The sequence below is a fragment of the Martes martes genome (assembly GCF_963455335.1).
Source record: "Martes martes genome assembly, chromosome: 1".
In the NCBI taxonomy this organism is placed as follows: Eukaryota; Metazoa; Chordata; class Mammalia; order Carnivora; family Mustelidae; genus Martes; species Martes martes.
The window spans coordinates 214,529,150-214,553,445 of record NC_137888.1 but is presented as its reverse complement, the minus strand read 5'-3'; the positions used below and the strand labels follow the sequence as shown (position 1 = coordinate 214,553,445).

General features: G+C 61.5%; 2 protein-coding genes across 2 annotated transcripts in view; one reads left to right on the top strand and one right to left on the bottom strand.

The window, feature by feature from the left end:
- FSD1 (fibronectin type III and SPRY domain containing 1) overlaps positions 1-24,296 on the top strand; it is a gene marked incomplete at both ends in the record, with an annotated part of 516,986 nt that overhangs the window by 371,326 nt on the left and 121,364 nt on the right. The window lies entirely within an intron of this gene.
- Positions 1,422-21,888, bottom strand: MAP2K2 (mitogen-activated protein kinase kinase 2). The gene is made up of 11 exons (XM_080824354.1): positions 21,478-21,888; positions 17,808-18,018; positions 13,764-13,910; positions 9,573-9,650; positions 8,873-8,924; positions 8,662-8,786; positions 7,852-8,065; positions 5,916-5,980; positions 4,529-4,590; positions 3,373-3,418; positions 1,422-1,818 (listed from the first exon to the last, which is right to left on the bottom strand). Exons 1-11 carry the CDS (start codon positions 21,567-21,569, stop codon positions 1,708-1,710), a joined length of 1,203 nt encoding a protein of 400 aa, XP_080680480.1. The 5' UTR covers positions 21,570-21,888; the 3' UTR covers positions 1,422-1,707.

Below are 24,296 nucleotides of genomic sequence, written 5' to 3'. Positions count from 1 at the left end.
GGTCCGGCCGGCAGAGAGCCCGGCGCGTGCGGGAGATGGCAGTGGGGGGCACCTGCCTAGGTCCCCGAGGCTCTCGCGAGCCCCTGGCTTCCCGGGAGCCAGGTCTGGGGCAGACATGGAAGAGAAAGCCCGCGTCTCTGCAGTCCGGCCCTGGGGCAGCGCGGAGCGGAAGCCTTGGGGCGGCACCCAGACCTCTCTGGGGTCCTGAGCCTGGAGACACCCTGCTTTGGAATCGGCCTCCCCCATCGAGTCCCAGTCCTCCCCGAGCCCTCAGGCCCCAGTCACCACGGTCTCTTACTCCTTGAAGATGACAAGCCCCAGTTACCGGAGGCTCAACGGCTGCGGCTAGGCGTGGGTGGGACAGGCCCCAGGATGCGGCCCGTCCCAGTGGCCCGTGCTGGACCCCACCACCCAGATGCTGACCCACCTTCCCGGCCCCACAAAGGGACAGCGGCAGACTTCCAGGATCTTCTTTATTCTCCTCTCCACCAGGAGAGACTTTGGGGACCAGCAGTGGTGGAAACCTGGGAAGCCGGCGGAAGGAGCCGGCGACTCGGCTCTTCTTTGGTGTCCACAGGAAACAAGGCAGGAGAGTAGAAGGGCCGCCTCCAGAAACGCAGGCCTGGCCGTCGGCCATGCCCCCGCAGAGCGGCTGGGCCCCGTGACCCGCCACGGCGTCCAGGGGGTGGCTCCCCCGTCTTCAGAGGTGGCCCTGCCTTCCAGCCGCAGCGGCCCAGCCCTGGGTCCTGGGCCATGTGCACGACCCGATGGACACAGGAACCGGGGACCACCACGCCCTCCCGGTCTCCCCGCCCGGCAGCTGTGGCTGACCTGCTGGAGGGCCCGAGGGACGCACCCTGGGCGAGCAGAGGGGACTGGAAGAGCCACGGCCTGCAGGCGCGGGGGCGGCGCGGGCTCACTGGCGCTCTGCGGGGTTTCTCGACACACCGACAGGCTGGGAGCCCGCCGCTTCCTTTCTGCCAAGCGCCAGCTCCACACCGGCCACTGAGAGCCGGGAGGGTGTCCCCTGCAGCACAGGAGGCGGTGAGCAGGTCCCTCCTGGGGGCACGTCACAGGCGGGTCAGTGGCATGACAAGACGGGGGCAGGGAGTGGACCCCATGACCAGCAATGGGCGCTGGGGCCCACCTCCGGGGCGGGCACCGGCGAGGGGGCGACACGGGAGTGCGGGGCTGCGGCACCTCCCTTTCTCTGGTGCAAGACAGACACCGCGGTCCAGAGGGTCCCCCTGAGGCCGCATCCTTGGAAACAGAGCGGAGCCAGTTCTCGGTGCCTCCCCTACCCCATGACGCTGCCCCCAGGTGGGCGGCGGGCTCACGGGGAGCTCTCCCGGCCTGGGGCCAAGCCAGAGGCCGACCCCCCCACCCCACCCCGCGACAAACAGAACAAGGAGTACACCGGGCACGGTTTGCGTTTTCTTTCCCTGTTTTGTTTTAACCCTAAGAAGCAGGTCTGAGAAGACCCCGCGAGCAGCGTCACCCGTCACCCTTCCCCGGGGACCGGAGGCCACACCGGCTGGGACGGGTGGGAGCAAGGCTCAGTGTCCCACGGCGGGTGCGGGCGGCTCCGCAGACGGCGGCGGGGGGCAGAGGCGGGCCGGGCCGGGGAGGGGAGGCGCTGGCCCGGCCGGCCTGGGCGGGAGGCGCGGGGCGCGGGTGGGCTGGCGGCGCGGCGCCCGCAGGACCCCGTCACTCAGCCGTGCGCGTGGGCGTGCTGGGCTGCTTCAGCCGCAGTGTCTCACACAACCAGCCGGCAAAATCCACTTCTCCCACCTCGGACCGCTTGATGAAGGCGTGGCTCTGGCGGGAGGAGAGGTGTGTCAGGAAGGCCACGGCCGGCCCAGCGGAGCTCCCGGGGATGGCAGGTGAGGTGGGCTCGTCAGCCCCCGTCACCGCCCAGCACCGCCCATGTGAGCCCAGTCACGCTCTGAGGGGGACGGCACTGTCCCCGGCCCCTCGACGCCCAGAGTACCCCCCGTCGTGAAGCCCGCAAGGTCCCCAGACACCACCCGCTGTCCCCCCCAGTCGCCCCTGGGAGAGAACAGCGGATCTGGAAGGAGAGAAGCGTGTGCGAGGACAGTAAGTTCCCAACATGTTCCGTCTGGTGCGGCAGCCACGGGCCGTGAGAGCCTCCCAAGGCCGTGACATTGGGCTCCCGGCTGAACAGAACTCAGCATTCTGTTTCGTTTCCAGAACTGAGAGCCACATGGGGCTGGGGGCAACTGCACAGGACGGGACACCAGCAGCTCCTTCCTGAAGGCTGGGGGGCGTGAGCGACGCTGTCCCCAAGGGCGTGCAGGGCAGGGGCGGCCCTGGGGGCTTGGGGGGCACGGGAGGGGTGCAGACCTCCACGAGACGCCCAGCTGGGTGGCAGGACTCCCATGGTCTGGGGCAGCAGGCCCCACAGGAAGTGGTTTAAGTTGGGGCAGAGAGGCCGGGGGGCCCCATGGGGACCTCAACACCGAGGAGCTCGTCTAGATCACTTATCTGTACACCTTACCCCTGACACATATTGGTAACGTCACACATGCCTCTAACACGTGTAACTGGAACTCTCTGCTGGAACCGGGGCACACAGACCCTTCCCACGTGGTGCCCTCGGTGGCGCCCATGACCAGGAGACGCTGGCTGTCACGGAAACTAACAGAGGAGGCAAGGCTGGACGAGGTGCCTGGGGACGCCTCACAGGAGGTGCCAAAGCAGAGACCCCAGGATGGGGACAAGCCAGCCGAGAGGGCCACAGGAGGTGTCCCCGGGGAGCAGGACTGTCCTGTGCAAAGGCCCTGAGGTGGAGGCTCTATGAAGGAGGCAGGAAGGCTGAGACTCCCTTCCTGGAAAGGCTGCGTCCTGACACTGAATAGAGGCTCACGTTCTGCCACGCCACAATGGGGGCCCGGTGCCTGGGACTCACACGGTCTCGCGTCGCAGAGGTGGGTGAAGGGCGGGCTGCCGCAGGCGTAGCAGGGCCGTGGGGATGACAGCAGGCAGTGGAGGGGACTGAATGTGCCAGTGGCCTCGCTGCCCTGTGTCCCCTCCCCTGCCAGGGGAGGGGGAGTTTCGACGCCCACCCTGGTTCTCAAGGACATCAGATGACAACCCTGGGACTCACAGGGAGGCTGGCAACCCTGGGTCTCCCCAGCCTGTGGGGCCCCACCAGCCCCAGGAACACCCCTGACCGCGCCTCCAGGAGCCAAGGGCGCCACGGCCAATCTAGACCCGCCCACTATTGGAGCCAGGAGACCACAGATAGGGGCTCCCTGGGGGGACAAGCAGTGCAGGACGGCAGAGCCGCTCGAGGGCTGCCTGGGGTCTCTCCTCTCCCCGGGGTGAGCCAGTGCCCCTGGGATCACTTACCATGAGCATCTTCAGATCTGCTCGCTCTGCTGGGTTCTTTATTAGGCTGGAGAGAAAGAGAGAGGAACGGGGGAGACAAGGCAGGGCAGTTAGCCAGCGGCCACGGGACCCCACATTCTGAGCCATGACAGGTCAGCCCCGTCCCTGCGCCTGGCCCAGCTGAAGCCGGACGCGGCAAGGAGCAGAATCCACATGCTATCCCTCGGGGGTGAGGGCAGGACCCCTGGGGAGGGAAGGGCAAGGGTCTGATACCAGGGTGAGAAGGAAGGGGAAAGGCTGTGGGGACCCCTGGCCGCTGGTCAGTCTGAGGCCAAGCAGCAACAGCAAATAAATCCCCCTGATCTGGGAGTCTGAACTTTTTCCTTCAAAAAAGCAGAACTGCCCCTAAAGACAGTTGCTCAAACCAGCCCGAAGTCAAAACGGTGGCTGTTCAGAACCAAAAAAAATGCAAGGTGTAGAAAAACATTTACACACACCCTTGGTTTGTGCAGCAGTGTGCTCGCCAGCGGTCATGCAAAGGGCCAGTGGTCCCTTCACCACCGGGAGTGGGTTCGCTACTGTGTGGGATGCAGTCCCCAGGCAGCAATGAGGCCTGCAGACTCTACCCGCCCTGACCTGGAGGACTGCCCTCAAGGTGAGGGGGGTGGCCCCAGGCCCCCTTCCTGTGCCAGAGCCTGCTCGCCCCAGGCCCACGCTGACGCACTGAGAACAGCTGGCCACTTGCCAGAACCCGACTTGGAAGGCTTGTTTGGAAGCTAGTGGGTTACAGAGCTTGAGAAATTAGGAAACCAGGATGCCTGCTGGCGGAAAGCAAGGCGGGGAATGGCGTCATTTCCAAAGAGCCTGAAATCCTGATTTGCTCTGGGCTTTGGGGACAGGATGGGGACAGCAGATGGACACCACGACTCTGCGATCTTGGAAAGGGAACCTGTCTGGGTTCTCAGGTGAGCTCCAGGTGCCCCCCGATGCCACCGCCCATGGGCAGTCCTACCGTTGATCCCGGAAGGGGGACCCGGCTCAGGACCAGGAAGGAAGTGTGCACCTGGGTCGGCGGCCGGGGTGTGGGAGCTGTCCCGGGAGGCAGGCGGGGCCTCTGGCGGCATGGCATCCTGCCCTGGCCCGCCCCGAGACCTTGCTGGGGGTGGTGGCACCTTACCATTTATTTACAAACTCCTGGAAGTCCTGGGTGAAGACGCCACTGGGGAGCTTGGGAGGCGGCTGTGGGAGAGAGCAGAGAGGTGGGGGTCGGATGCTTGAAGAAGGTTCCAGAAACCTGGGGAGAAGGTGCTTCCGGGCCTGAATCCATGAGGACAGCCCAGCACTTTCTGGGGGCCCTCAGAAGGCACCTCTCCTGGCCTTAGTCCCTTCCCCTTGCCAGAGGGGGAGCCCCCCAACCCCTGCATTCTGGCAGCTTCCCCACAGGACCTGTTGCCGGTCCTGCCAACTTGGTCTCAGGCTCATCTGGGGTTCTCTTTGGAAAGTTCTGGTTTTGGGATCACAGCTGGTTCCAGGTGGTAGGAGAACAGGGCCCACCCATCTCCAGCTGGGGGTCTGGACCACTGGGGTAAGGGGTGGGGTACGAGGCAGCCGGTTCCAGAAGCCCAAGGAGCCTGGCCCCATGCGTAAGTGCTGGGGTAGGCACAGCGGGGTGCAGGGTCAGGCCCCCGTCAGGGAAGGCAACGGGCAGACTGCCCGGTGAAACCCAAGGGGCCCCCTTCCAGGCAGGGGTGGGAGGTGGCGGCGGGCTCCCTGGGAGGACGGGCTTGCTGGGCCTAGGTGTGGCTGCAGGTGCAGGGCGAGCTGTGTCACCAGAGCCTGCCCGTCCTGTTCTGTCACCACCAGCCCTGCTCCAGGCCACTCATCCCACCACCCTATGCCAAGCCAGTGCCACACGCCATCCCCTTTCTCTGCCCTGACTCCAAAGGGCCCCTGGAAGCATACTTCGCCCCAAAGGAGGCCTAGGAGGGGCAATACGGCTAGGCGGGGAGAGCGGGCTTTGGGGACAGGTCCCACTCTGTCCCTTTCCAGCCACAGGCCCGAGGAGGCTGCTCCCATCCTGTGATGTCTACGAGGGAAACCACTCCACTACCTGCTTACACGGTGTTGAGGAAGATCTGGGGGATCGGGCCCGCCACGCCTCCTGCCCCGAGCCTTCCCTGGGCTAGGGGGTCATTCGTGACTGTGCGTGCAAGGACTCCAAGACACGTGGAGAGCTCCCGGGGGTGGGGAGCAGCTTGGGCCGGGGGTGTCCCGCAGCAGGACTATGGGGTTGTCTCTACTCCCCCCATCCCCACACGTGCGTGCACACATGCACACACACAGGCACGTGAGCTCCTCCTGGGAAGTGGCGGACTCGTGCGGCACAGCAGGAAAGCCGCGCTCTGACCCCCGACAACCGGCCATCAGGAGGTCCTGCCTGTCCCCAATCCTCCCCCACACAGTCCAGTTTCCGTGCGGCATCCCTTCCTCTGGGTAACGACTTCCTAGTCCGAAAGCTTCACCCGCCCGCATGAAGACAAGCCAGAGAGGCCTCAGGTACACACCTCGTTCACAATATAGTCCAGCAGCTCGAAGATGGCCATGGCCGGCCGGCTGTCCGTCCCGTGACCTGCGTGGGCCGAGACAAAACAGGGGTGAGGCAGGCGTCAGCCGAGTATCCTGCCCCTGACGCTGGCCCAGATCAGGGGAGGCGCCCTGGCGGGCTCCCTGCTGCTAGGCTTGCTTTCCGGGGAAGGCAGCTTCTCTCTCAGCCTCCGGTGAATTAACGAAACAAAACAAAGCAAAACGCCAAAATGAACAGGAGTGCTTTTTGAGAAGTCACACATTTGGCACGGTGCTGCTTCCTGGCCGTGCCAAAGTCACAACCCCTGCCGTGCGGCGCCCGGGCAGGCTGTGCGGGTGGCGCTGGCCAGCAGCAAGGCCGGTGGCGTGACCTTGCGCGGAGCCGCGGGTGAGGGCAGCATCAGGCCCCAAGTGCTGCCCAGACTGGACGACCAGCTGTGGGTAGCTGACCCCTGTCTTCGACCCAGCTGGCCAGGGCCAGGTTTGGCAGCTGGACTTTCGCCTTCTGTCCCCTGTCCTGAAACGGGCATGCGGGCCGGGGCTGGGGGAGGTGCTGGCAGGCCGAGGTGGCCTGGCACGGCCCGCCACGCCTCCCTGTTGGGACAGGGCCACAGCTGAACACCCGCGATGCCATCTGGGAGTTGGTGCTGGGAGGGCCAGGGCCCGGGGACACAGATGGGAGCGGGGGTGGGGGGGCTTCTCCCCTTGGAGAAAATCAAGACACCCCAGCGATGGGGAGTGTCCCTAGCAAAGGAGGAGCTAGGCAGAAAAATACTGTGAAAGCCGCTGTTGGATGGCCTGTGTCCGTGAGCCGCAAAGACAACACGGTCCCCTCCACTGGGACGCACGACTGTGAACAGGAGCAAAGTTTTGACCCGCGTAGTCCTGGGCACAGACCCCGAGCCCACGACGCGCAGGGAGGGAACCAGACACAGAAGGCCCCATGGGGTGTGAGCCCACGCGTGCTACACGCCCAGACCAGGCCCCTCCACAGACAGGAAGGGGGCTCGTGGGGGCCGGGGAAGGAGATGTGAGTGGCTAAGGGGCTTCTTTTTGGGGTGATGGAACGTTCTGAAACTAGACACTGGTTATGCTGGTGCAACCTTGTGAAGATACAGAATTCCACGAACTGTACACCTTCCACAAGTGACGCCCGGGGAGCGTGAGGCCTGAGGGCTCCATAAAGCTGGCAGCAAACACGCCCAACCGCACTCGGCCGTACACTCCCTTGGCTTTGCTCAGCTCCCTTCCTGTCACTTGACTTCAAAAATGGAAATCAGAGGCCTAAGCGCTGCTTCCTAATTACGCCACGTCCACCGTAACCCTTACTCTCTCCACCCCCAGAATGCGCCCACGGGAGTCCCCCACCTCCCAGGGGATTGCTGCCGGCCCACAGAGTCCCCCAAAGCTCCCTGGCCTCTTGACCCCTCCCATGCTGTGTGTCAGGACTGAATCGGACAAGCTGCCCAAGGAAATTCTGAGCCACTGCTTTCAGGTTCTGCAAGGCCCGGCCCCAACACAGCAGAACGTTCGCCGCCGAGTCCAGGCGGCGGGCACGTAGGTGGCTCGCGGAGCAAACCTCATGGGCCTTTCTCTCCATTAGAACGTTTCTGTGATGAAATGCTGGAAAACCCACCAACCAGCAGCCCGGCTGAGGAGGTTGTTTCCAGAACAACTGCCCCCCGCCCCCCCCGGCTGGCCACAACCCGCACAGCTGCCCTAGACAGCAGTGGCCTGGGGAACCGTCCCCAGAAGCCTCGGGACCACCCGGGGACTGCTGAGCACAGTTAGCACGACCAGGGGGACAGCCGGTGCTGAGGGGGGCCAGAGCGGAGGCAGCTGCTGCCCCCGCACACGGCACTCCCCACGTGCGGCTCGCGGCCTGTCCCAGCCCGAAGTTCCAGAGTCAGGCCGTACCGCTGATGGGGCGTCCGGGGGGTCTCGGCCGCGGCGAGATGCTGTGAGGCTCTCCTTCTACCCCGTCCACCACGGGCCGGCCAAATATGGCCTCCAGCTCCTTGGCGTCTGGCGGGGGGATGGGGTACCTTCCGATGGACAGCTCCACCAGGGACAGCCCCATGCTCCAGATGTCTGACTGCACGGAGTAGTGCGTGCCCTGCAGCCGCTCCGGCTGTCGGCGAGAGAGCAGAGAGACGCCCCGATGGGCGCTGGGACCTGGGAGCGCGCGTGGCGCTCCTGCTGCGGCCCCGTCCAGGCCTGGGCCGCCCTCCAGAGACCCAGCAGCGGAGAGAGAGCGACTCCCTCTCCTCCCTGCCCCGGCTGCGGGACCACGATGCTCCCAGCCAGGGCTGACAACGGCGCTCAACGCCCAGATCTCCGGCCCTTTTGGGAAAGGGTGGCCACCCCAGGAAAGGCAGGGGCTGCCTCCTCTTCCACGACAATCCCAAGACTAGCTTCTCAGAGTCTGCTCCTGAGGTCACCCAGATGTTTCCTAAGCTATCTGGGGGGTAGACTCTTGGCCCGGAGGCTGCCTGACTGCTCTCCTGGACGGGGCTCTTCCTGCTAGCGGGAGGCACCGGGCGGGCACTTCCAGAGAGCCCGGCAGGAGCACACAGCCACAGCGAGAATCTGCACGGAAAAGAGAAACCAAGCGGAAACGGAAAGCGTACTATGGAGAACCGCAGGCTTTGGAAAAGCTTCTGGAAAACAGAGAACAGCTGACAGGCCGGGGAGGATTCCGATCTCCGCACGACCTGACGGACTTACAGACATGTAGGACCGAGTGCCCACGAAGGAGTTGGCCATGGAGTCGATGAGCTGCCCGCTCACCCCAAAATCGCACAGCTTAATCTCCCCTCGGGAGTTGACGAGGATGTTGGAAGGTTTCACATCTAAGGGCAGGGCGGGGGCAGGTGAGGGGGGAGCCTGGCCTGCCTGCCAGCCCCGCCCAGCCCCCAGGCACCCCTGCCTGGCTCACCTCGGTGCATGATCTGGTGCTTTTCCCGGAGATACGCCAAACCCCGGAGAACCTGTGGGGGAGCCCCGGGCTGGGGTCAGTGGGACAGCACCGTGGGCAGACCTAAGGGGCCGCTAGTCTCTAGACCTAAGGGCCCACAAGCTCAGGGAGGAGTCCATGTTGAGGGGTGGGGGCAAGTGAGAAGAGCAGCAGGGACGGTCATACTGTCCCAGGTCAGCGCGCAGACGCCCGGCTCACCCGCCCGCACGCACGGCCCACTGGCCGGGCAGGCACTCAGCAGGGACTGGCCAGGCCCAAGGCCCTGCAGGAGGGCCGCCCTGCCCCGACAGGGATCGTCTGGGGAGTGCTTCCAAGCTGGGTTTGCACGGAGGCCTTGCAGACAGACGACCCTTTCACCAAGGGACAGTGGCACTGCGGGGTCCTTTGCAGCTGGGGCCCTTGCCACTCAGGCCCTGGGCACCCCTGACACCTGAATGGGGAAGGGAAGCATCGCTCCCATTTTATAGGCCACAAGATGCCACTGGCCAGGCCCGCAGATGGCAGAGATGGGTGTGGGCTGCAGTCCCGGGCTTCTGGGGGCTGCTCTGACTCTGGCCACACGGAAGGGGGTGGGGAGAATAAACCCGGGCAGCGCACTGGGCCAGGAGCATGTGCACGGCCCCCCAGCGCTTGCCTGGCCAGAGGGGCCGGAGCCACTTACCGCAATGCTGACCTTCCCCAGGATCTCCTCGGGAATTCTCTTGGCTTCTTTCAACACCTGGTCCAGAGAGCCGCCATCCTAGGGTCAGCACAGAAAAAAAAAAAAAAAAAAAAAAAAGCCAGCCATGCTGAGTGGGTGGCCGGGCAGGGCCTGCAGGGCGGAGGCTGGTCCCGAGAGGGACACCGGAGCAGCAGGTAGGAAGGCGAAGCATTTCCCTGGTTCCCGGCAAGCCGAAGCCTGGCTTCCTCCACAGGAAACAGAGGCCAGACCACCGCCAAGGGCCACCCGCTGGCCCAGAGTGGGACCTCCTTCAGGCCCTAGCAGCTCTGGGGCTCCAGAGCGGCCCATCCAGTAAGGAAAGACAAGGGTGGCCGTACGCTCCCTCGGCGGCCTCGCCTTCCGGGAGCCCAGGCCTCTGACTCAGCTGGCCTTCCCAGGTTGCCACGGCAGCGGCGGGCGAGGCACAGAGCCGGGCTGGCAACCAGAGCAACCACGAAGGCACCAGAGCTCCCCCACCCGCTTCTGGGGCTCGGGTTCCAGTCCCGCCAGCCCGTGGCAGCCCCCCTGCACCGGGGTCGGAGAGCTGGGAAACGAGGCCAGGAGGCACCAGGGCAGGAGAAGGCGGATGGAGTCGCTCCCCTGCCTCCGGCCAATAGGTCTGGTCCTGTGCTCCCTGCACAGGTCCTCCCGCTCAGCTCCCCACCCGAGGCCTGGCCTTAAACCCACGGGCTGCCTGACAGCAAATCTGGAGACCAAGCCCAGGCCAGGGTCCCCGCCGGGCCCCCGGGACGCCAGGTGGACGCACTGAACCTCGCAGCAGGCGCCTTCTCCCCGCGCTGCTCCAGGCCATCTACAACTGCGCAGGGTCGAGGAGTGGAGAGCGGGGCAGGGAGGCGGGGGGCTGCCGTCTCCAGCACTTCCACTCCAGCCTTGCTCAGTTAGAAAGGCCGTGGGTGGGAGCCCTGGAAAACCCAGCGCGCTGTGAAGCTTCTACAACCCGCACGTGACTGTGGCCTAGCTCCTGCTGGAGGCGGCGGGGCTGTGCGCAGAGAGAGGCCAGGCCCCGGGAGAAACCCACGGGCCCAGCCTTCCCGGGTCCGCCTGCAGGACCAGCGGGCAGGCCTTCTAGGGTCAGCTCTCCCCTCTATCACCCGACCGTAAAAGCACACTGAAAAATTCTTTCTGAACTAGGACCCTGCTTTGCGACACAGCTCCTTTCGCTCTGGACCTTTTCATGGGGCCACGGTAGGTTTATAGATGAGGACGTCCGGGAAGAGCACCCCAGAAAGGCCACAGTAGGCCAGACCCTGTGCGGGGACCTCGTCAGCGGCTCTGCCAGTTCAGGGAACGGGCAATTCTGTCCCCTCTCTGGCTGCCGCCGCCTCACCCCATCCCCGTGCCGACCACAGATGCCCGCAGGCACAACCCAGCGTCTGCTGGGGCAGGATCACCTCCGGATGAGACCCCGGTCCACACTGACAAGACTGTAAGTCACTCAAGTCACGCTGACAGGAAGTGGTGCAGGAGACAGCACAACTGGGTCCCTCTGACCCCAAATGTCACACCCTGTGCAGCGTCACGCGCTTTCGTTTTGTGTGTGTTCTAAGTGTTCCGGGAACGGCGCTCTTACTAAGCAAGCGCCGCACAAGCACCGTCTTAAAAAAGCTCAACCGTCGGGGCGGCCGGCTGGCTCCCCTTGGTGCAGCACCCGGCTCCCGGGTTCGGCTCCGGGTGTGATCTCAGGGTCGTGAGGTCAAGCCCCCCGTCGGGCTCTGTGCTCAGTGTGGAGCCTGCTGGAAACGCTGCCCCTTCCCCTGCTCACACTCTCTCCCACTCTCTCTCTCTCTCAAAACAAAAGCAATTATAGGTAAGCGACACTCTCCTCTCCCTAAAATTCCACTCGCCTCCCCTGAACTGTGGCTTCCAGATCCTTCTGTGTATTTGCATACACTCCCATACGCACTGGAAAACACCGAGTTTAAAAACTATACGTAAGTGGGCTCCCATTATGTGTATTTTCTCCCTCGGCACATAAGCACCATCTCCCCTCCCTGTTGCCAAGTGGCCCGGTACCGTTCCTTACCTCTCCCCTACCAGCGGATGTGTGATTTTCACTATTACAGAACACGAGAGCACGTGCTTCAGGTGTGACTAGATCCCCAAAAATACCAACAGGTGCCTCTGAACAGGCAGTAAGCTGCCCCCCGGATACCCACGGTCTGCAACGTCCGTGCCCTGAGTTGTCCCAGTGACAGCCCCAGAGGCCAGCAGGTGCTGCCCAGAGAGTTCCCCCTTCTGTGCTGAGTCTGGGCTGCTCATCCCCCACTTGGGGTCTCTGCTCGCGAGCCGGGGCTGGAATCGACCCGTCAGGAACAGGAGCCAATTCACACCCAAACCTGCACAGAGACGATGTCTCACCCTCTGCTCCCTGCTCCCGACTCCGCGGGAAGACTGGCTCCCCCGACCCCCACCCCGGCCCCAGGGGCAGGCACTGCCACCCCTCGGGTGGAGGGGGAGAACCTGGTCCCAAATCATGCCGTTGGGAGGTGGGCGGTGGAGTACAAGCTGACCCCAAGCTGTCCCGCAACGTGGCACATGAGCAAGCATGGCAGGAAGGTCCCGCACGCTCGGAAAGGTCCTGGGCACACGGCGTGGTTCTGTGCATGGGTCACGGGACATGGAAACACCACGAAGGCAGGTGGGACGGCCTCCCCCTTCCGGTACGTTATGACCCGGTATTTTACGATCCGTTTGTTCTCACCCCTTCCTTGCCTGCAGCGCCCCCTCCCCAAGGCTCACGGCTAACCTGCGAACAGGGGCGTCGGAGCTCGGCACACTGCGCCGGTGCACACCTCAGCCAACGGTGTCTTTGCCGGAGGGAGCCGCTGCCCTCCTCCTATGCCCGGCAGGAAAGCTCACCAAGAAAACCCAACCAGGAATAGGCAGTGGGTGGGCACGATACACCACTGGGACCGCCAGCACCTCCCCGCCGCCCCGCGTCACAGCAGCTCCTCCTCGTGCTGCGGGGGGCAGACGCCTCACGCAGGAAACCTCTGCTTAGGTTCACCGACAACAGAAGCAGAAGGCAGGCCAGGCTGGGACGCTCCCCCTCCTCTATGAGGGCAAGAGGCACCTCTGAATTCCCACCACACTCAGGGAAAACAGGGAGAGGAGGCAAGGGGCGCCCCTCGGATCACAAAGCGACGCCCCGTCCCTTCTCGCGCTAGGTGCCTGTCTGCAGTGACCGCCAGGCGGGCGGCAGGTTTGACCTCCCCCTCCCTCTGCGTTGGGGCGCTGCTGGGCCAGGAGCCTGGGGCCAGGTAGGGGCAGAGCGGGAGGGCGGGAAGCGCCTTCTCCAGGGCAGGGTCACACCACGCTGCGGCTCACAACGCACTCCAACCGGCGGCTTGCTCAAACTCACTTCCTGCCTCCGTTACAAAACCATCAGGGAAGACGGCGCTGTGCCTGCAAGGCGTAACCGAAGCCCCCGGGCCAAGGTCACCGCATCCTGGTTTTGCAAGGGCCCCAAAGGGCCCGAGCCTGGACGGCCCGGCAGCAGGCAGCCCCGTACCCGACGAATCAGGCTCGGCCCGGGGTCGGCTGCACTTCCTCCCGGGGCCCTGAGCTCTGACCACTTCTGCTTTCGTTACCCCAGATCCCACCCATTTCTGAGGTTCGAGACCAGCGTTTCTTAACAAGGGGGCTCATCAGAACCAACAGGGTGCTTTGAAACAAGATCCGTTCCCGGGTTCCACCCCGGAGCTCCCGATTCCACAGACCCGAGCTGGGTGGCAAAGCCGGGTCTCACCCTGAACAGAGCACGCAGCTCGCTGCCCTCTGCTCCGGGGCCCCTGGGCCCAGCAACTCCACCTCCGGGGCCTCATCCCACCTCTGGGCAAAGGACATTCCTCGCACTGCCACTCCCGACAGGTGGGAAACAACTAGTGTCCGCCACCCCGACCGAGTTCGATGATCTACCTAACAGGCTCTCGCCGTGGCCGGGACACGGACCGTGGGGAAAGCGACGCGGGCTGCCTGCGTGCCAGTGGGGAACGGCTTCCACTAAGTGTGCAGGCAGAGGCCGGGCTGCAAGGGGGGGGCGTCTCGTGCTACAGAACCGGGGACCTAGGTGCACACGGCCGCGCGGCACGGAACGTCTCCAGGGGACCCGCTGGCAGCAGGCGCACTCACCATGTGCTCCATGCAGATGCTGATCTCGCCGTCGCTGTAGAAGGCCCCGTAGAAGCCCACGATGTACGGAGAGTTACACTCGTGCAGCACCTGCAGCTCGCGGATGATCTGGTTCCGGATGGCCGGCTTGATCTCCAGGTGGATCAGCTGCGGGGGGAAGCGAAAGGGGCTCACAACCAGGCTTCTATGGGGCCCAGGAGGAGGCAGCTTTGGCCCCCGACCCTTGATGTGCTCACGGCAGCTTTCGACACTGTGCAATCCGCTCCGAGGCACTTACCTAGAGAACAAGAAAACACACGTCCACACACAAACTCACTCAGCTGTGTTCACACAGCAGGACTCACAACTGCCGGAGTGTGGCGGCCACCCAAGCGTCCAGTAGGACCTGGGGACGCTCTCTCCTCTGGGGGGACCACACCTGTGGTGTGATGCCAACAGGCACACACGAGATGCTGGTCTGAAAATGAAGTGTTGCCGTCTACGCGGAAGGCAGGAGGTTTGCTCTCAAAATCCCAGAGAGACTTGCTGAGGCCGAAGGATGAGCCCCACCAGGTGACAGTGGCCAACATAAGCCACAGAAATACAACCAGGCCTCGTGTTTAGTTGTAAACCCTCCGGCTGCCAAGTTACAAGAGTACAAAGAAACAGAAGTGACTCTTTTCACGTATTTTAACTCAATGCAGCATATCAAAAAATGACTGTTTCAGGGGCGCCTGGGTGGCTCAGTGGGTTAAAGCCTCTGCCTTCAGCTCAGGTCATGATCCCAGGGTCCAGGGATCGAGCCCCGCAACGGGCTCTCTGCTCAGTGGGGAGCCTGCCTCCCCCTCTCTCTCTGCCTGCCTCTCTGCCTGCTTGTGATCTCTGTCAGATTAAAAAAAAAAAGACTGTTTCAACATGCAACCCATGTAAAAATATTCACGCGATGGACCCATACTGAGCCCCTGAAACCTGGCGCCGTGATTCTCTGCACGACAGCACACCCCGGCCGGACCGACCGCGTCTCGGGGGCTCTGTGCACACGGCTGACCGGGCCGGCGGCCACGGACACTGCAGCTCTCGGCCAAGAACTTCAAAGGAGCCGCAGATGAGCGACTCAGCTGGGGAGCAAGGACTCCAGGCTCTGCAGCACAGGGAGGAGTGGACAGAGCTGGGCGGCCCTGGACGGAAACCCAGAGGTCACAGGAGCCTGGAGTTGGGGCCCGGCATGGAAAGGACGGCCACCGGAAGCCAAAACGCTTCTGGGGAAAGACGCAGGGAGGACGCAGGGGCTCATGGGCCACTTCCACCCGGGCCTGTAGGGTGGGCCTTCCAGGTCCCAAGGAGCCACACTGAGAGCGTATGGAGAAAGAGCGGGCATGGGAAGGGGCACGCTTCTGAGCACACATTTCCACAGCTCCCGGGGACGGGAGAACCGCCCCCACTGCAGGTTCTGAGAGGCTCGATCCTGTTTCCAGGGGCACGCGGCTGCCGAGCGGTCAAGGGTGCGTCAGGGCCGGGCTCCTGGATCACCCAAAGCCACGCCCTCTCCACGCCACCACCTGGGGTCATGCACACTCCGGGAGCTGGTGACACAGGGACGGCGCTAGCCATTCAAACCCAACACCAAGCCCGCCCAGGGGTTTCGGCGACTTCTACTGCAGAATGGGGGTACACACAGGAAAGAGAAGGAAAGACATTCTGGAGGCAAAACGCTGACAGCTTCCTCCAGTTCAGGCCCAACGGGAAAGGGCAGACCCGAGAGGGCTCACACCGGACTCAGACGCCAACCCACCTTGGCCCGTTTCCTTCTGTGTAAAATGGAGCTTTTGCTCTCCTGAGATCAGAACAGGACACCTGCTCTGCCGCTCAGCAGCCACTCGAAGGATGGCAGCCAGGACCACGACGCGGCCTCGCAGGGCTCACAGAACCCCATCGGAGGCAAGCAAGCACTCGGGGCCCACACAAACGCGACGCCCAAATAGGCTCCTCTGCCCGAGTTCTGGGGAGCCTAGGAGAGCACGTGCCCAATACATACTCTAATTCATCCTACAGCTCCCGGGGCCTGAGCAATGCAGAGGTCTCGCCCCCCGGGTTCGCAGAAGGATGCAGGAGTCAGAACGCAACGCGTGAGTCAAGAACACACTTTCTAACACATGTGATTATAAACACCAAGACCAGTTCGCTCGGGGCTTACATAACTGGCCTCCCTGCTCTCTCCCGGCAGGTCATACTGGTTAGGAAAATCCTCGGCCAATCGAAGGGGCTACGGGGATGCTGGCAACAAAGGGTGCTGCGCGGGGAGAAGCCCCACTCCAGGCTGTTTTGGAGATCTGGTGACCTTATGTTCTCACAAAGGCTAGAATCCATACGCGGCACCTGGGAGTTCAGAACCCACCCAGGGTAGCTGGGAGGGGTGGGGGAAGGACCAGGCTGGTTTCCCCAAAACCACTCTGCCGCATCAATTCCCATCAGCGCTGGCAGCTGAACAAAGACAACCCGGGCCGAGGCTGAACTGGCACTCCAGACGGGCTGAGAGGAGCCCCTGACTCCGGGGGGCCGGCCGTGAGCTCCTGGGCCATCACAGAGTCACCGCCTGGAGCCGCGCAGCGCCGGGCCCGGCCTTCTCGTTCAACGTGTTTGCCAAGTGCTCGTGGGCACCGGGCTGGGCGCGCGGCCACTCGGGAACCCGCCACGGGGGAGCCTACCATCTACGGAGACCAAAACTGGACGCCCTTCTCCCCCCAGTCTCAGACCTACTGTCCCGCAGGTTTTTACTTTGAGAGACTTATGGAAGCTCGGGCAAGCTGTCATGCCGGCAGCGTCCCCTGCAGTCCCCAACCCACCGCCCACGGCAGTGTCTCCTATGGCTGAAGGATGGTGTAAAACCTGGAAACCCGCACTGGGCCGGCACTGTGACTGTCCGGCAGAACTGATCTGGGCCCCTGGGGTTTATACCCCCAAATCTGGCTCCAAAGGCTTTCACAGAGCTACCAAGCAGCTCCCGGAGTCAGGCCTACAAAGCCCGTCGGTGCCCCCCGGCGACTGATCAGCTGGCCTGGGGGCTCTCCGAGGTCCCCAATGCCGACCTGGGCCAGCACGCTGTTCGCAGGGGCCCCCCTCCCCACCACCCGTGGAATCTCACATCTGCCTTTCTATCCCTGCTCACGGGGTGACAGCAGACCCGAGATTTCTGGGGTCTCCAGTTCAGCAAAGGCTGCCTGTGTGGAGGGGGTAGAACCAGGTCTCGGAGGGCGGGGGTGCTCCAGGGGCAGGAGAAACAGGCCAGGGGACAGCCAGCCAGTGCAGTTCTCCCGGGAAAGGCAGGACAGCGGGCATCACACAGGCATGGGGTGCCTGGGTTTCTGAGCACGAGAAGTAGGACCTATGGGGGAGGGGATTCCAGAAAGAGGTGATTTTCCCTGTAATTTGTCACACAAAGTCCCCTGGTTATGTGAGCCACTATCCCCAAAGGGTCACATCCTCCTCTTCTCCACCCATCCAGCTTGCAGGGAGGACTCTAGACCGCTCAGCTGGGAGCCCGGGTGAGGGTGCCAGTCTAGAACAATCCGGACGTTTCTGAGCACGGGAGTTTAAGTTCTGGAAGGCAGAAGTCAGGGACGGAAGGGAAGAGATGCTCAAGGCCGAGGGGCCCTGCCGTGTCCTCACCAGAGGCCGGCTCTCCCTGAGGACGGGAGAGACCTGAGCGTGCCAAGCCCAGGGGCCAATCAGAAAGCAGAGGCCTGGGGCACCTGGGTGGCTCAGTGGGTTAAAGCCTCTGCCTTCGGCTCAGGTCATGATCTCAGGGTCCTGGGATCGAGCCCCGCATCGGGCTCTTTGCTCGGCCGGGAGCCTGCTGCCTCCTCTCTCTCTGCCTGCCTCTCTGCCTTACTTGTGACCTCTGTCTGTCAAACAAATAAATAGAAATCTTAAAAAAAAGAAAAAGAAAAAAAGCAGAAACCTGCACCTTTCAAACCTACCTCTTATTTCGGGGGGGGGGGGCTGCCCCACCACACACCGCCGCAGGGCACAGGGACGGAGTGCACGCCCTCATCGACTGCCCCTCACCTTTCTCGCCATGATGAGTCCGGACGGTCTGTGCTGGACCTTGGTGACCACCCCGCCGTTCCCAGCTCCCAGCTCCGAGATCCGTTCAAAGTCATCGTCCTTGAGCTCCCCGACCTTGGCCTTCTGGGTGAGGAAGGCTTCCAGTCGCTTCTTCTGCTGCTCATCCAGTTCTAGCTCTGCCAGCTTCTTCTGGAGGTCCACCAAGTTTGCTCTGCAAAGACCCAAAGGGCAAGGGCCAGTGAAGAGAGTGCAGGCTGCGGAAAGATGACCGCACCCGGCCGAGCTCAGGGTGAGGCCGCCGAGTGCCAGGCCCCAGGTGCGTGGCTGTAAGGACACGGGGATGGATCAGACACCAGCCCCTCCCTCAGGACCGGCTCTGGTTCACTGGTGCTAGTCTCAGACCCAGGAGCTCCCATTCCTGACACGAGGACTCTAGACCACGTGGGAAGGAGACGCAGGAACAGGGAGGGGATGGGGCGGCACGAGCCACGGGTCAGGCGAGGGAAGGCTCAGGCTGACACAGGAGGAAACTCGTTCTGAGCGGGGTCAGGGCCAAGAACAAGAACCGCTGGGCAGAAGACAGAAGCTGCAAGACGCCTGCCTTACAAGTACACGAATGACACAGGGGCACTTGAGGGGAAACGAAGAGGGGCAGACAGCAAACAGCACAGGCATTTCCAGGGTGCGGCTGCCCAGCCAGCAGGCTCTTAGGACATTACTCTAAACACAAAGCATTTATGTGCACAAACATTCCTGCAGCCGGTCATTAAAAAACAACCAGGGGCGCCTGGGTGATGCGGTCAGTGAATTGTCTGGTTCTTGATTTTGGCTCAGGTCATGATCTCGGGTCATGGGATCGAGCCCCACATCGGGCTCCATGCTCAGTGTGGCGTCTGCTTGGGGTTCTCTCCCTCCCCTGTGCTCTCTCAAATAAATAAATAAATCTTTAAAAAAAAGAAGAAAAAGACAAGAAAAAAACCAACACCCCACCACATACGCCCCTTTATTGGGTGATATGAGGAATTTCCCAAGGAATTTTGACCGAAAGCTATTCCCACGAATGCCTTGACTTTGACCCAAACCCTGGAGTCCACAGCAGCTCCCTGTAACAGGCGGGAAGACATTAGCTCAATGCACCAAAGGACTAGCCCAGTGCTGTCACAAAGAAATAGAATAAAAGTCATGTGGGCAAAAAAAAAATTTTTTTTTTACACGTGTACAATTAAAATTTTTCTGGCTACGTTAAAAAATATCTATCAGGTGAAATTAGTTTTAACATATTGAATTTAACTCATCAAAAATACAAATTTCACGGGGCGCCTGGGTGGCTCAGTGGGTTAAAGGCTCTGCCTTCGGCTCAGGTCACAGTCTCAGGGTTATAGGATGGAGCCCCGCATCAGGCTCTCTGTCAGCAGGGAGCCTGCTTCTTCCCTCTCTCTCTGCCTGCTTGTGATCTCTGTCTCTATCAAATAAATAAATAAAACATTTTTTGAAAAAATGCAAATTTCAACATGAAATCGGTATAAACAAATGAATGAAAACTTCTTTTCCCTTTTCTTCATATAAAGCCTCTGGGATCTGGAAGGCGTATTACACATCCAGTTCCCCTGAATTCGGACCTGGCACATGTCAAATCCTGGCAGTGGCCAGGGGCTGACCGGACCAGAGAAGGTGGGCAGCTCAGAGAGTCTCTAAAGGTCCCTGAGTGATGCCGGCCACCGATTTCTGAGGGTTTTTAAGAGGCTGACCCCCAACCTGGGGGAGACCTGGCGGGGGATTTAAGCAGGGAATGAAGGGGGGGACTGGGGCTCTCTCAGGAAACTTCCAAACCTCAGATGTGACCATAACTAGGCTAGAACTTGGAGGCTGAGCAAAGGGGCCCAGGCTGGGAACGAGATGAGGGAAGTCATCGGGGCTGCTACAGCGAGAAGCTGCTAGAAGGCAGGGGGCTAGGTGCCACTTCCTGAACACATACCAGGGCTTACAAACACCACCTTGTTTCACTCTCAAGATTTTCCTGGGAGGTGGGCATCTTGTAGTCCCAGCCCACGTAGGAGGGAACAGGCTCAGAGAGGTTAAGTAACCTGCCTGTGGGTCGCAATGCAAGGAAGTGGCAATGCCTGGAACCAAACCCGTGTCCGTCCTCAACGCCAAGCCCTGCTCATCACGGCACGGTGCTGAGTCGGGACCGAAGGCCTACTAGGTGCTCCCTGAAAGCCGGGGTCACAGAGACCTGGACGAGGAAGGGACGGAGGAGGGAAGGCAAAGGAATGAATGTACACGACAAGCTTCTCTCCTAAAGGGCTGAAGAGGTGGCTTCTGAGGCCAGACTCTGCAAAGTCGTCTTCGAACGGCCCTGCGATCTGAACATGCGTCCTGGTAGTCAGCTGACCCATCCGCTTTACATGTAATAGCAACCCAGCTGTGGTTATAAAGAAACCCTGGAATTCCAACGGCTGGCTTCCTCTGCAGGGGGTAGTTCTGGAAGGGGTGGAAATCAGAAGCGAGTAAAAGAAAGAGGAGAGAGAATGGACACGGCGCTCTCCTGCCAGGATAAGCCGCGGGCTTTTGAAAATAAGGACCCTGTGCCCACGTCCAGCTGCCGGCTCAGAGACAGAGAAAGAGGTCACGTCGCACACACAGGCATCAGACCCTCTCGCCCCGGGCACAGGGGCCGGGTCCCCTGAGTGGGGGCCACACACGCTGCTCCCCCATCGCACCTGGTTCTCAGGGGGTCACGCCACACCCACAGCAAACAGACCCCAGCCAGGGGCCTCTGCAACCGTCCTGCTCCTCTTTACCGTGGGGGACAGGAGTGGGGAGATCCCAGGGACGTCTATGGCCAAGGCATCATCCTCGCTTGACCTCACAAGTGTGTGCCCCTCCCACAGTAGGATTCCCCGTCTCAAGACCCCACTGTCCCAGATACTCCTTTCTGTCCCTTCCCCCAAAGTCCTCCTCTCTGCTTCCGTGCCTGCGGCTCCAGCCCTTAGAGGATCCTTGTCCTCCTCCCTACCAGGATCCTGCAGCTGACCTCACTACACAGGGGCCTCGCCTGGCCCTGGGCCCTTAGAGCCCCTCAACTAGTCTTCTCCCCTCGGGGGGTCCTGGCTCCTCTTAGCCCTCGACCGCCCTTCCCCTCCAGGGACCCTTCCCCCCACTCTCTGGTATGCAACCCCCCCAATTTCACTACTCGGGCCCCATACCCCATCCTCTTCCTCAGGGACCTCCCCCGTCTTCATTCTCCACTCAGACTCCTCCCCCCATGCTCTCCGGGCAGGAGCCCTCCCTCAACTCCATTTCCCTCCTCCAGACCTCCCACCCCATCCTCTTCTCCCAGAGACCCTCTCCCCAGAACACACGACAGGGACCCCCTCTGCTGACTCAATCCTCAGGGCCCGCACCCCGTCCTCTCCACGCAGAGACCCCCTGCCCCAGCCTTACTAACCAGGAACCCCCCTCCCCTCAACCTCACTACCGAGAGCGCGGCACCCCATCCTCTTCGCTGAGGGACCCGCTGCCCCGACCTCACTACTCAGGGCCCGCACCCCACCCTCTCCACTCAGGGGACGCCCGACCCACCTTTTCCTCTCAGGTCCCCCCTCCTACCCACCTCACTACTCAGGGACCCCCGCCCCTTCCCCATCCCGGCCAAGCCCGGCCCACTCACTCGGAGGCGCCCTCGCTGGTGGGGGACGGGCCCTCGGCGATGGCGGGGTTGATGGTGAGCGCCGGCAGCACCGGCTTCCTCCGGGCCAGCATCGGGGCTCCGCGGGCCGGCGGCGGCGGCACCTCTAACCGGGGCCCATAGGGGGCGGGCCGGGGGCGGGCGGCGCCGACGCGAGCCCGGGGCTGCGGCCGCGGCCTAGGCGGGCGCCGGGGCGGCGAGTGAGGGCGTCGCTGCGGACTCGGGCCGAGGGGTGCCGACGGGCACCGGGGCTGAGGCCGAGAAGCCGCCGCCGCCGCCGCCGCCGAGGAGGCCCTTCCGAAGCTGACGCTGCAGCCCGAGCCCGGGAAGCCGAGGGCAAGGAGGGGGAGCGACGAAATTGCGCGCCGGCCTCTCGCGAGAGTCAGCGCCGGCAGCCGCGAGGCCCCGCCCCTCACCGCGGCGCGTGCGCACCAGCCGGAGGCCGCCTCCTGTGGTGGGGCGAGGGAAAGGGGCGGAGACCTACCGAGACGCCGCCAGGAGCGTGCACACTTGCTCGCTGCCTTCAGCTGGCTTGCGCATGCGCCTGAGGCTCTGGGCGGAGGCGCAAAGGAGGCGCCGCCGGCGGGAGGCGCCTTGGGAGCTGCCGAGAGTGGGCGGCAGGTGCGCGGCTCCGAGGCCGGAGCCCCGTGAGCCCTGTGGGTGCCCGACGGGGGCGGCGTGAGCCCCTGAGATCCCCAACACCTGTGGGAGACCACTCGGAGTCCACTGCAGTCTTTTTGTCGTTTATGGACACACAGTCCCCGGAAAGAAAGCTCATTTCCAAGCTTTTTGAAAAAGTCGTCCTAGATACATATGGCGTAAAATTGACCGGTTCCTGTTCCGAGTGCGCAGCTCGGTGGCGTGAAGCACGCTCACTCGTCCCGCCACCTCCCCACCCTCCGTCTCCGGAACTTCCATCTCCCCAAAGGGAGGCTCTGTCCCCGCCGAGCACGGACTCCCCAGCCCCTGCCCCAGCCCCGGCTCCCACCAGGGCTCCCCTCCGCCTGGGTGGACGGGACTCCTCTGGGGGCCGCAGATAACTGGAGCCTTATTGTTAAACAAGAACAGGCCCCCAGTGGATTGACTCCTGTTAAGCCCCAGGTCAGCAAAGCAAGTCTTGAGACCGAACCTAACTGCGGTTTTGAGGACCTTTGACTGGCCAATCTGGAATTCCTTGGTCCTCACTAGCGAGGCCATCCGCCTGGCAGACCCCTGCCTTCCCCCAGAGGAAGCAGAATCCTGCCCCAGCCAATCCACTCTTTGCTACAAACTTCTTTATTCTGCTTGCTTCTGCCTATAAAAACCTTTCCATTTGTAGAGCTTCTCAGTGTTCCAGAGATGGGATGCTGCTCATTTTTATTCATCATTAAATAGAGCCAATTCGAACTTACATTTACCTAGTTGAATTCTGTTTTGTTTTTGCTTTTTTAAGGTTTCATTCATTTATTTGACAGACAGAGATCACAAGTAGGCAGAGAGGCAGGCAGAGAGAGAGAGAAGGAAGCAGGCTCCCTGCTGAGCAGACAGCCTGATGCGGGGCTCGATCCCAGGACTCTGGGATCGTGACCTGAGCCGAAGGCAGAGGCTTTAACCCACTGAGCCACCCAGGTGCCCCTGTCGTTGTTTTTTTAAAACAGTATTTGTTCTTTTGGGTCTGCCTGATTTCCCCAAGCATCGCGTCCTCCAACTTCCTCCACGTTTTCGCGGGTGTCAGAATTTCCTTCCTTTTTAAGGCCGAATCATAGTTCGTTGTGTGGATGGACCCCATTTTGTTTAGCCTGTCATCCATTGGTGGGTGTTTGAGTTTTTCTATCTTCTGGACGTTACTCATTGTTGCTATGAACACAGTGCAAAATGTCTGTTTGAAACCTGCTTTTAATTCTTTTGGGTATCGCTCCACTCAGAAGCGGAGTCGCTGGGTCGTATGCTAATTCTATGTCTAATTTTTTGAAGAATCATCATACTGCTTTCCACGGCAGCTACGCCATCTTACGAGAAAGGACACTTTAACACCAATTTAAAAAAAATAAATAAAAGGAGGAAACATACAGCATAGAATAAGGAACAGTCATGGAGATGGGAAGAAAGTTGACTTTGCAAAAATCTCACCAACCACACTCCGCTTCTTTTTGTCCCATCCCCGAGCACCAGCGTATATAGCATGGCGGGGAGCACCTTTGGGAACCACACACAAAGAAACAAAGAGGGAAAGGGTTTATCGACGCCCTCTGCCAGGGGCCATCCCAGGTCCCTTGGTCACCCTGGCTCAGTCCTGTCCCCTTCCTGTCCAGCAGCCTTTCAGTCATTCTTTTGAAGGTTGGGTTGCCTAGCTCTTTATGTGACAGATACTGTGCTGGGCACCAGAAATACAATGCTTAAAAAGTAGATACATGATAAATGTATGCGTAATTGCAAAATGTAACAATGATCCAAAGTGCTGTGTAGCTACGGTTCGCCCTGATTAAACTGGTATGCATGCCTGCTTCTCCATCTCTAGAAGATGAGCCTTTTTGGTTTTTCCTCCCACTGCTCCCACCCACTCACGGAAAGTTAGGGAGAAGGCTTACCTGCCTTCAAATAATGCCACGACTTTCCCCAGCTCTGGGGGTTTTTCTACCTTCCCTCTGTTCCTCAAAGTGATCTCTCCATCACTGTATTTTATTTTAGGCTCCACGTACATATAGTCTTTTTATGGAGCTGTAACTTCCGTATAATAAACCCACAGTTCTTCACTATTTCATTCCTTGAACTTCGACAATTGTATATGCCCATGTAAGCATATCCATGTACCAAACAAGATG

Bases quoted from the DNA above. Each gene is read 5' to 3' on its own strand.
- MAP2K2 (XM_080824354.1), bottom strand. From the start codon at position 21,569: ATGCTGGCCCGGAGGAAGCCGGTGCTGCCGGCGCTCACCATCAACCCC. The intron at 9,651-13,763 runs GTGAGTGCGCCT...TGCTGACCCTAG, and splicing joins GCATCTGCATGGAGCACATG to GATGGCGGCTCTCTGGACCA. The intron at 8,925-9,572 runs GTAAGTGGCTCC...GCTCCCCCACAG, and splicing joins TGGGGAAGGTCAGCATTGCG to GTTCTCCGGGGTTTGGCGTA.